This window comes from Lygodium microphyllum, chromosome 23 (assembly GCF_053477565.2).
Source record: "Lygodium microphyllum isolate KBCC chromosome 23, Lygodium_microphyllum_v1.1.10, whole genome shotgun sequence".
Lineage (NCBI taxonomy): Eukaryota > Viridiplantae > Streptophyta > Polypodiopsida > Schizaeales > Lygodiaceae > Lygodium > Lygodium microphyllum.
In genome coordinates this window covers 33,135,759-33,147,798 of record NC_141157.1, presented here as the reverse complement: position 1 = coordinate 33,147,798, position 12,040 = coordinate 33,135,759, and the positions used below count along the sequence as shown (strand labels likewise).

Below are 12,040 nucleotides of genomic sequence, written 5' to 3'. Positions count from 1 at the left end.
GGGTGTGGACCCAATGTGGCAAGTGGGTAAGTGGAAAGTGTGCATGTAAGGACGCCATGCACTTTGATGAATGGAAAGGGCATAAACCTTTTCTATGTAAGCTCCATAGAGAAATGTCCGAACCCTTCACATGGCTTTACACGCTACATAGTCATGGAGTGCTATTCTTTTCTTCCATTCATTTTGCCAACTGATCTAACAAATCAGACATTTTTGTACGTAGGAATGGGGTAGGAGTGCCACTCAGAATAGCATCAAGCAAGAAACATTGATATCATATACTCCCTTTGGTTCAAGTAGCCTCAAACTAGTTCTTCCATGTCTTTTCTTGATGAATGTAACTCTCTATTCATCTTAACATAATGACTACATAATCTCAAATCCCCTAACCAAATGCTAACCATGCAAGACTAGTTTTGAATAGTCTCAATGTTCTCTCCACTCTTTGAGCATTTTTGTGCCTTTTCTTGCTTAATGCAATTCTCTATTCATCTTAACATAATGATCACCTAATCTCCAATCCCCTACCAAATGCTAACCATGCAAAGCTAGTTTGGAAAAGTCTCAATGTTCTCTCCACTATTTCAGAGGGATAAAAACCGAATGACTTCCTTTTGAGTTTTGAAAATACCTTGTACACTTTTAAATATGGAACATCCACGGTGGAGCTCAGGCATATGTGACTCATATGGGTAGAAATCCACTTGAATACAAGCCCTATGCAGGGGCTGGAGGAAAACTGCCGAAGGTATATTTAGCTTGCAAGAGCTCATGGCTCCCAATTGGGTGCCATGTAAAGGAGTCAAACAAGTCAGGCTCCTTTGTTCTTAAGACTTCGGTTTGGGAATGTAATACATGGTTGCCTTGTAAGTCCAGCAAGGCATTATCAATGACAATTCAGGCAGGTACTGCCACTGGCCTCTTGCTTGTCTTTATACCTTTAATAGCTGCAAATAACAAAAGAGAGACGGCACATTCAAAACAAAGAATCCATAGAACTACCACATGCCACATAAAAGCACAAGAAACAAGCCCAGTTTGAAATAATACCGAATAGGTCACATGAACTGATCTATATATTGACTGATACAAGTACCAGGTGAAGTTTACCTTCCGCATAGTTTTTGGCACCAAAAACAGCTGATCCTGCAACTAGGGCATTAGCCCCTGCTTCAATCACCTAAGAAGCACATGAAAGACATGATGGCTCTTTAAATTTCAGCCTCAGAATTCCACTTATTGAGCATTTTATAAGATGATATACCTTGTATGCATTCGATGGTGTCACCCCTCCATCAACCTCAATCCAGGGATTTACACCCTACCAAGCCAATAAACCAAAAAAGGTTTTTGAAGCAAGCACATATGCCTGAGTGGAGTAAAGAAATTATAACAGCATCTACAGTGATTAGTATCTGTTCAGGGCTTACATCTTGTCCCATTACTAAAACTATTGACTAAAATGTGATGTTATCTTGGATGTGTTACAAGATTACCCTTTCTGCGCACATCCGCCTCAAATCTGATATTTTTTTGACTTGGCTCTCAATGAAGCTTTGCCCTCCAAAGCCCGGGTTTACTGACATGATAAGGATCAGATCCACAACTGAAACAAGCAGCTAGTCTGTCAGCAATTACACTTTATGCCATCAAGTAGTTGGTTATTTGTAGACATCCACATATTTATGTGCAGAGACATTTACCATCAATGATGTACTCGATGGCAGTCAAAGGAGTGCCAGGATTCAACACAACACCAGCTTTTGCACCTAAACTTTTGATCTAGAGTCACAGCACCGACTACTTGTTATACTGATTAGACTTATTCTGATTGAACTTGAAAATGTCTTACAGGCCAACCACCACCAGAAGGCACCTGATTCAAAGTTCTGTGAAGATGAATGGTGGATGACTGTTCACAATGAACACTAACAATATCGGCGCCAGCCTTGATAAAGTCTGGTACTCTTTGCTCTGGCTCCACAATCATCTGTTTGAACCGCAAGGTGAGAAAGCAGAAGAAAAACACTGAAATAAGCTTATAAAGCTCGAATGATGATTTTCCAACAATCCTTAACTCAAAAACTCTCATTTTTCTAATCGAAATATGAACATAAGCAAAAATGACTTACCAAGTGCACATCAAGGGGCAAGTCAGTCACAGGCCTCAAAGCATCTACGACCAAGGGTCCAATAGTGATATTTGGTACAAATCGCCCATCCATAACATCAACATGAATCCAGTCACAACCACCTTCTTCCACAGCTTTTACCTGTGGTGAAAAGAAAATCAAGATTACCTGATGAGCATCTCTCATTTGTGACACATGGTCTCAAAATTCTGTTTTGTATGATTACAGGCACGTTCTAAGAGTTTGTAATCAAACATGCTAGCTCATTGTTTTGGGCAATTTGTACATCCATCATTTTGCCAGTTTTGTCCTTCTACAAAAAGGCCACAACCTGCTCTCCAAGTTTAGCAAAGTTGGCCGAGAGAATTGATGGAGAAACTATGATGTCAGATTTTGAGAACTTGTCGACCCGAGATGTTGCAGTGACAATAGGAACAGTTGCCTTACTGCATAACACAGGTTTTAAAGAGGTTGATGAGAAAAATAAATTTCCTGTGACTCTAATTGCAGAAATTTGAAACAAACATATTTTTCCAGGAGAATTGCCAATCATAGAAACTGTTACATGCAGTCCAAGAGTAACTTACACATGAGGATACATGTATCAACTCTGTCTATTCGTGGTATACTACCACAGGAAGTTTAAGTCAATGAGCTCTTGCAAGGAAGCCACCCCACAGCTAGCATGTTGCAGTGGGGGACCAGGAACACATGCATGAGGCCATCCATTGCAAAATATACTACCAAAACACGTCTTAGTTATTTCCATTGGAACATGATGAGCTGCTGCAAGGGAAAGTGCATGTGGTAGCTCCCTTGCAGAGGCCTGTGTTGCTGTTGGAGTTTCATAAATGTGGATTCATGAGTTTTTCCTGTATAGACTTCTGTACATTCATGTCCCCGCACACACGAACAATTTTTCTTTTTGTTAGAAACCAACCAGAGAATTTTAGATAAATTCTCATGATTATTCCCACATTGTGAATTACGACAACATCATGAGCTTCTGCTTGGGAGGAAGCGCATAGCTAACTAGGTACGGTTGGGGCAGGGAGAACTGGCCCCTGGTTAAAACGAGAGGGAAAGCCCCGTTTCCCACAGGGGAGAATGTCATGAACTTCTTGTGGCAATGGTCTGATGAAATTAACTAACAAGAGGGGCCTGATCAAATTAACTAATAAGGGGGTGATGCTACCAACGTTTGCCAGGACCGAAAGAATGCATCAGAAACAGTGGGAGAACACATAAGAGTATGGAACCATTAACATAATCAAGTAGAGCACAACGATATGATGATTGTAGTTAAGAATTTGTGATAGAACAGAAAGAGCACACATGTCTTACATGGAAGGGAGGGAGGCGGGAGCCGGGCAAGCGAGTCTGTCGGTGGAGCCTAAGAAGGAGCTTTTGGGGGTGGGGACGGCTATGGTGCCTGCAGCAGCCGATGAGGCGATCATGGACGAAGACAGTGCGGCGGCAGCCATGATCGAAAACAAGAGAATAAAACAGCAATCCAATCGGCACAATACAGACGGCTCCTGACTCTTCAGCCTCACACTCGCCCTGAGCCGGAATCTCTCTCTCTCTCTCTCTCTGTGCCATTTCATTTCATATTTTTCCTTATTTCCTCTCTTCTTTTTTGTGGGTTTTTTGCGCGCTTTGTTTCTTTGGATAAATCCTCTCTTTTCCACATGGCTTGGACTTCTGGTCGAAATTCTCTTGTGGATCATTCCATAGCAATCACTAGTTTCTTAAGCTTACCTCTAAGGCCAATGCCACGCGCAAGTCAATTTTGACTTCCACGCGACATTAAAATCAACTAGAGTCGCTTGATGAACCAGTTCAAAGTCTATGTACATGGTACGTTCTGATTGTTGGTGCCCACGAGTCTCTCTCCTCACACAAATCCGTCTCTCTTTTGCACATATGGCTCTCCTCTTGTTCTACAGCAATGGTCCTTCCATCTCCTTCTTCAGCCGTGGATCCCACAAAAGCCTGACTTACAATGGCCGTAGTGCTAAAGTTGTTCTCTCTCCACTGCTCACAAGCATGTCAATAACTTGACTTGTGTGAGTTTCAACTTGTATAAAAAACCAGCCACACACTTGTCATAACTCCAATCAAACTTCCCATCCACTTACATTAGCCTATGACCTCTCTCTCTCTCTCTCTCTCTCTCTCTCTCTCTCTCTCTCTCTCTCTCTCTCTCTCTCTCTCTCTCTCTCTCTCTCTCTCTCTCTCTCTCTCTCTCTCATACAACAATATGTATATTATCATTCAACCATTGCATATCATCACAAACAAAATCCTTTATACACACCACAAAATCTCAAATTTTCTCTTATTTCACCACAAATCTACAATGGACAATCTTCATAACTTCATCGCAACATCAAATGACTTATCCATGGATGTAGATCACATATCTATGGATGTATACTCATATCTATTTACAAGAGCTTGTTAGGGATCAATGCTCCATCCCTTAAGTAACTACATAGGTAATAGCTAGTTGTGTTTTTGTGAATCCCCTATATAAGAAGAAGACACTATGAGCAACACATTTACCTAATAAGTCCCAGTTTCAACACCTGATGGTGGTCAAGTATGGTTAGAAAGCTTGAGACAAACCCTAGAGGGGGTTGGCACATTGCCAACTTGGCCACACAGATGTGTAGAGTCATTACTACACTAGGGTCTTATTCAGAGGACCTGTCATAACATAGCCTTTACCACTAAACTTCCTAGGGAGAGCTAAAGAGGAGTTTTTTTTTTTTTCAGGGGGGGGGTTAGTCCGTGTTTGAGGGGGTCTAGAGGGGATGTTACCCTATATACCTAACAAAACTCATGCGGTGAGAGAACATGCTTGAAACATTACAGCACAGCAAACATACACACAATGGAAGAAAGCTCACTCAAATACATAAGAAGAGAGATGGACATCAAACATGTTCTTGTTCTTCTTTTTTACACATTACAACTCATACTAAAGAAAATAGCCTACTAAGACAAACAATGTATAACTAACTATAGTGATCACTTGTTTGGTGCTATAATTATGCTAGTTGTAAGTATATGTAACTAACCAAGTACAAAAAATGATCAGTCATCACTGGCCATGTGAGGATCATGATGACCATCAATATGCTAAGTATAGACACACAGACCCATCTAGCCAAAAAGCCCATAATAAACATTTGCATGTGTTGAGCTTGCCATCTCAAGACCCCCCCCCCCCCCCAAGCTCAATTGCATCAATCTCTGTAACTTCAAGTAAACTTTGAAATTTTCAAAGTTTCTCTACACCCAAGGTCTTAGTAAGAATGCAAGCTACTTGGTCTTGTGGATTGAGGTACACCAAGTGAATCGCTTGCACCTTCTCTCTCACAAAATGATAGTGCACCCCAATACATTTTGTTGTGATATGGAATATAGAGTTCTTAGCCAACTATATTGTCACAATCAACAATAATTAGAACATCTACTTGAATATCCAAGATATGTCCCAACATTCTAATGTGAATGATTGCATATAACTGATACATGCATTCATCTATGGTCAAGTGCTTGGTTAGTTATGGCTCCTTTTCTTCACTTATAATGACTCATATAAGCCTTTTCAAGTGAGGAAGTTTGTAGAGCCAAGCTTACTTCCATGCAAATTCGATTATCACTCAAATTTACTTTTAGAAGACGGACTAACCCCTATTCATTTTTTAATGTGTGAGGGAGAGTATGTGTGAGAGCTTGAGTGAGGGGATGTTACCCTATATTTTAATGCTTGTGTGAGGGAGAGTATGTGTGAGAGTCCATTGCTTAAGAATGTGTGAGGGAGAGTATGTGTGAGAGCTTGAGTGAGGGACTTGGAACTCATCTTCTTATTTTTCTTCCCTTCTCTTCTTACCCTTTAGCTTCCATAGCTTGGAGGCTGAGAAGTAGAATGAGTGAGAGCTTGAGTAAGGGACTTGGAACTCATCTTCTTATTTTGCTTTCCTTCTCTTCTTACTCTTTAGCTTCCATAGCTCAAAGTATGAGAAAGAGTGAGGGACTATCCCAACTTGTGTGGTTGTGTGCTCAGAATCTTCATCATCCTCAACCTCCACAAAAGCCACATCCATCATTTGTAGTTGTCACCCACCTCACAAATCATCCCTCATAATCGGCAATCCTACTTTGGGCACACCAATGGTTAGCCACTCACTCGCATGCTTGCAAAGTTGGCCATTACATTAGATGACAATGCCAACACTCCCTCATGATTGTGCTCCTCTACCACATCATGATCATTACCATGTGATTGCCATCACACACACAATCTCCCTCCATCCATGTAATTGTCCCTCACATAGTTCCAAGACCCATAACCCCCATGGCCCTCCACACAAAATAGCACATCTCCTTGACCATGTGTCTTTCTTATGATTGCCCATTTCCACTCATTCGTTATTTCAAATTTAGGCCATATCATCATGTGACACAAACTCCTTCACTACCTTATGATTGTGGCTCCATGTCATTGCATAATTGGCCCTTCTCACAACTGTTAGCCTTGTGATTGCTCACAGCTACAATATGCAAGGCAAGACACCTCACAATTTAGATGAAAACCACAATGTGAGTGAAATTGTGAGGCCAAGCTTTTCTAAAAAAGATGCCAAGCTTTGCATTATCAGCCTATCTCCCACCACATTATCTATCTTAACCCCCTCATCATCATCATTGCCTCATCACTCATGGCTAAGCTATCTCCATCACCTCCTCTTCATCAACATAGCCCTTGTTTCCCATGGTTGTTAAACCCTTTTTATGTCACTAACTCTACCACAATCTCCTCCTTTTCAGCCATGTAGTAGCCATTGTCATCATCCCTTCTTCATCGCAACCACCATCCACAATATATTCCCACTCTCACAACTCTCATTCCTCTCCAAACAACTGACTCCTCTCTCCTCCTACTCCAATTCAATCAGTGTTTTTTCCACCCTCACAATAACATCTCCTTCAACAACCTCTCAATGCTAAAATTTTCCACTTGTCTCCTTCTCACTATTATATCAATCTCCTGGTGGCTAACCTCATGTTCCTCCTCACCACAAAGTAACCATAGCCATTGTTCCTTCACCTCACCCCCAATCCATGCGGCACAATAATTGGCCATCCACCCCACTCCTCTACACCATCTGCACATAAATGACTTCAACCCTACTACACTACCCTATATACTCTTAATCCTCACTTCCAAAAGCTACACAAACCCTAAAAACCTCCACTTCCTCATCCATGCAATCACCTCCTCCAATACACACTACCTCACCTAAGGACTACAAGTACATGTGTACATACCTGAAATAGATAATGTTGGTTCAATTAGGGTTGTGAAAAATGAGAAATAAGGGAAGAAAGGGAGGCTACAAGCAAAAGACACGAGGCATGGCTATGGGAGCTTTCACTCGATTGCCAAGACCCACTGATTGCTTATTGCTCAAGCGTTTCAAGCCAAATGCCAATGGCTACCTCTCACATAGTCATACTATGCGCTCTCAAGCCTACAAGTGTAGTGAGCTTACCTCAATGCCCGATCAAGTACCCTTCTCTCAAGCACAACGGTAGATCCACGATCTGAGAGATGCGTGCTCAAGCAACCTCAATCCTCCACCTCCAAGCTCCGTGCTCCATAACCACACGCACAAGACAAGACAAGAGAAGAGAAGAGAAAAAGAGAGGAGAAGATGGAGACCTTCTCCACGACAATCCCTGACCCTCACACACTCACTCCCTCACACTCCCTCTCTCAAACACAAGCATAGGTGCGAGCTCAAGCTACCTCAATCCTCCACCTTCAAGCTCCATGCTCCATAGCCACACACACAAGACAAGACAAGACAAGAGAAGAAGAGAGGAGAAGATGGAGAGGTTCTCCACCACGGTCCCTCACCCTCACACACACACTCCCTCACACTCTCACACTCCCTCTCTCAAACACAAGCATAACAAAGCAAGAAGAAGAGGAGAAGAGAATAAGAAGAAGAGGAGAGCCACTTTTTCCAGACACCAAGAATAAGCTTCTCTATTCACTTTTTGGATATTATACATGCCCTTATCCCTTTGGGCACCCATCCCCTTTTTTGCATGACCGGCCATCTTACCAAGGTCCTCTTTTCCTATTCCCTTCTATTTACATTATGCCTTCACCTATGCCCATCTACTCTTTACAACTTGCATAGGAGGGAGCCTGGCACTCTTTTACAAAAATTCGGGGGCGCCTTTACATTCTAAAATGTGCCTTTGCCTTTGTCTGGACTTTTAAGGTTGCCCTTGAGCTTTTGGCCTTTTCTCCTCTTATCCTTCTGTTAGGCCGCCTTTTTTTGCTTTGCTCTACATTTTTGAAATTTTTTTAAATTTTCTTTTGCTTCATTTTTCTCTATCTTGCACTATTGGGGTTAACATTACTCCCCTCTTAGCCGACTACCAGCCCTATGGCACTTGCGGAACTTTGTTGATGAGGGCTTGGGTGATTGAAGGGTGGTCATGCGATTCGATGATGGGGCTTTTGTGGGGATTGGACAAGGGAGAGAAGGATGTCAAAATGGTTGAGGTTGTGGAGATCGAGGGTATATTGAGTGGGTGATAGGGGCCTCTGAAATCAATGGTTAGGCACGGGTTGTCAGATTCACCAGAGAAAGAAAAGAGTGCACTTCCTAAGGGTGTGCCTACCTCACTGTGCAATGCATTGTGTCCATGTGCCAGTGGAACTGGGACCTAGGTCGAATCATAGGTAACCGTAAGTAAGCCTGGAGTGTTGTCCCACAGTTGAGGACCTGGTTCATGCATAGGGAAGGTGCAATGGGTGTAGCTTAAGGAGACAGGTCTCACATAGGCGAGTGTGACCTCCCTAGGTATGGCTTGCCCTTGATATGCCCTAACGTGAAGTGGGGAGAAAAAGGGCTAGAGGGTTAGGGACAGAGTGACCAAGGCCACCGGACGCACCTAACTTGAGGACCCCTTGGTGTAATGATTGTGGCACTTAGCAAGTGAGGTGTATTTCCATGCTTTCTACTTGATTTTCTTTTCTTTCTTTGCTCTTGTCTTGTCTTTTTTTCTCTTTTCTTTCTCTTTTTCTTTTTCTTGTTTCCTTTTTCTTTTCTTTTTCTCTCTTCTTTTTTTTTTTTTGAATGTACACGAATAATTAGTCCTCGTGATCATGGTCGTCAGAGGAAGAGGCTAGGGGACTTAAGGGACTTACTAAGAAAGCTCTTACCATGTATGTAGCCTTTTAGGTTCATGCGCATGTTTAGAGGGGTTGTTGAAAAAAATGGATGACTACATCTAGTAAATCCACTGTCATTCATGTCCTCTAGTAGGGCCATGCAAAAGGATGGAAGGAGGGTGGCCTTCATCATGAGTTTGGCCATCACATAACTATCTATGCCGGCATTCAAATAAAAAAATAGGGGTAGTAGACGGTATTCATGAGGGGTAGGATCTTGTTTAAGTAAAACTCTAAGTAGCCTAAGGTAGTTATAGGTTGTAATGAAAGTTGGATCGGGGGAAGAAGAGAATTCAATAAGGAAATGGGAGATGGAGGGCCCTAGGTCATCTTTGGAGAATGTAAGGGCTTCCTCTGGCTTAGTAGCATTTACATTATAAATCTTAGGGAAATTGTAATGACCATAGATGCTGGAGTTAAAGTCCACTCCTACCCTTCTTGGATATGGCATATATGTTGGGTCATTTCTCTCGTAGGGTAGGGTACTACAAAATGACATCCATGTTCCCATCCCAAATTCTTCTTCTCCACTTTGGATGTGACTCTACCCCTTCATGCTCTTGGGCACCTCCATAATTTTATCTTTCCAATAATTTTGTGCTTCTATCCCCCACAATGTCATGTTCTTCTCCCTTTTTGCGTTCCACTGATCTCCAAGCTTGTTGCCCATGCTTATCACCTCCTCCATCACTTTAGGTGATAACACTCGGCTCATTGCGAGTGGAAATTGGAAGCAAACTCAAAGGGTTTGCACTCCAGGATTGCTAGAGCTTGTGCCTTAGCCTTCTTCTTACTTGCTCCAACATCTTTTCTCTCTTTTTCATGACTTTTTCTTTTCTTTCCACAGTTGTACCCTCTGCTAGCACTTCCTGCTGAGCTTTTGATCTTGGAGAGGGTGATTGTGGGACTTGTTTATCGTCTTGTTGGCTCACCTCGGAGTCTTGCCCTACTTTAGGAAGTGGTATTTGTTGTTCTTCTCCTCTTACCTAGCTCTTATGGTCCTTGTTCCTCTTTACACCCCAGCAATTCCTCCTCTTGAACTATTAGACTTGCCATTAGCAAGTACTCCCTTTGTTCTTGCTGGCTTAAGTTGGTTTCTGCTTCTTCCATCTGGACACACAAGCCATGCCTTATAGCTTTGCGAGTAATCTCCAGCTTCTTCTTTAAGGTTTCAAAGGCCTCCTCCTCTTCTAGTTGTGTGACATCTAAAATGGTGCTGAGGAAGGCACATTGCAGGGCTTCCATTCTCGTCTTTACGGCATCTACGCCTTGCTCTCTGCTAGCACTATGTTGCCTTTAGCATGGGCTAGATGCCTTGCCAAGTCTTTCACTCTTTCCTCGCTCTTGGCTACCTATTCCTCTACTTTTTGCTTCATTTCCTCTAGGCTCTCATTTTGCCTTTGTGCTAAGGCCACCATCCTTGGCTCCTATTCTTTCCACCTTTGGATTGCTTCTCCTTTCTCATTTTCTAATTGCTCAATTTTCCTTTCTAGCCTTTCTTGCTCTTCCAACTCTGTTAGCAGCTTATGCTCCATAACCTCCATTTTTATTCGATGCTCTTCTGCTTTCTAAGCTTTTTTTTGTGTCATCGGCTTCAAGTTTGTCCATTACCTCTTCTATCCTCTTCAAGTGCTCTCTTAATTCTTCATGTTGCATGGTAATGAACTTGTACTCCCTTTGTAAGCCTATTAGCTCCTATCTTTCTTCCTTAAGCCTTTCTTGCCAATTGTCTTCTTCCTTTTCCTTGGTCTTGAGCTCTTCCTTCAGCTCGTAGATTTCCTTTTGGTACCCTCTGATACTTGGCAAGTCCTTTCCAACTAGAAGGCTACCAATGCTTCTCTTTTAGCCTCCAATTCAGTCGTAGTTGTCTTCTTTTCTGCCTTTGCTCTTTCTAGCTATGTGAGAAGCTCTTTGACATGCTTGTCATAGCCCATGGATGGGGCATTGCTGTAGGCATAGACGTTGTCGGTGCCTCTATCTTCTACCTCTTAGGGTCTTGCCTTGATTCAGCATCCGTAGCTGCTGATCTCTTCATTTCAGTTATTGGAGCTCCTCCACTTGAGAGTACGAGGCTATTTCTTGTACTCTATTCACTAGATATTGCACCTACACCATGAGATTTCTTGCATCCACCATACGAGTGATGCCTTGGGTGGTTGTGGTAGCTATGACTTGGGGCATGAGAATAGGTGGGATTGGATACAACATGTCCTTGCCTTTGCCTTCTATCATTGGTGGTGGTTCAATCTCTGGTACTTGCGTGCTGGTGCTTGGGTCTTCCTCACTTAGTGCACTCATAGCTACTAATTCCTCCTCCTTGGAAGGCTATTCCATTGACATACGAATGGCTTGAGCCAAGTTTTCTTCTTCCTTCCTGTGTAGCTCTTCTACCTCTACTTATGCTTTCCTCCTCCTCTCTTCTTCAGATCTCCTCGACTCTGCCTACACCCTCTACAACTCGGCCTTTTCTTCCTTGGTCGTTCTCTCCCTATTTTCTTGCTGCTACTTTTGAGGAGTCTTCTTCTTTGGCTTCCTAGGCCCTCCTTGGCTAGATGGTATCTCCAATTCTCTGCCCTTATTCACTATCTTTCACTTGACTGCTCAGTGCTCTTGATCTTGGGGTGGTGATCTTTCAATTGTC

The 12,040-nt window shown here is 42.6% G+C and overlaps 1 protein-coding gene across 1 annotated transcript; it reads right to left on the bottom strand.

Moving 5' to 3' along the window:
- Nucleotides 1–582: 582 nt before the first annotated feature.
- LOC148016033 (ribulose-phosphate 3-epimerase, chloroplastic-like) lies at nucleotides 583–3,738 on the bottom strand. The gene is made up of 9 exons (XM_087664552.1): nucleotides 3,477–3,738; nucleotides 2,464–2,578; nucleotides 2,133–2,273; nucleotides 1,877–1,990; nucleotides 1,704–1,782; nucleotides 1,497–1,606; nucleotides 1,265–1,321; nucleotides 1,111–1,180; nucleotides 583–947 (listed from the first exon to the last, which is right to left on the bottom strand). The coding sequence occupies exons 1-9, from the start codon at nucleotides 3,614–3,616 to the stop codon at nucleotides 898–900; spliced, it is 876 nt and encodes a 291-aa protein (XP_087520678.1). The 5' UTR covers nucleotides 3,617–3,738; the 3' UTR covers nucleotides 583–897.
- Between the last annotated feature and the right edge of the window lie 8,302 nt (nucleotides 3,739–12,040).

Bases quoted from the DNA above. Each gene is read 5' to 3' on its own strand.
- LOC148016033 (XM_087664552.1), bottom strand. From the start codon at position 3,616: ATGGCTGCCGCCGCACTGTCTTCGTCCATGATCGCCTCATCGGCTGCT. The intron at 1,991-2,132 runs GTAAGTCATTTT...CGGTTCAAACAG, and splicing joins TGCCCCTTGATGTGCACTTG to ATGATTGTGGAGCCAGAGCA. The intron at 1,181-1,264 runs GTATATCATCTT...TGTGCTTCTTAG, and splicing joins CACCATCGAATGCATACAAG to GTGATTGAAGCAGGGGCTAA.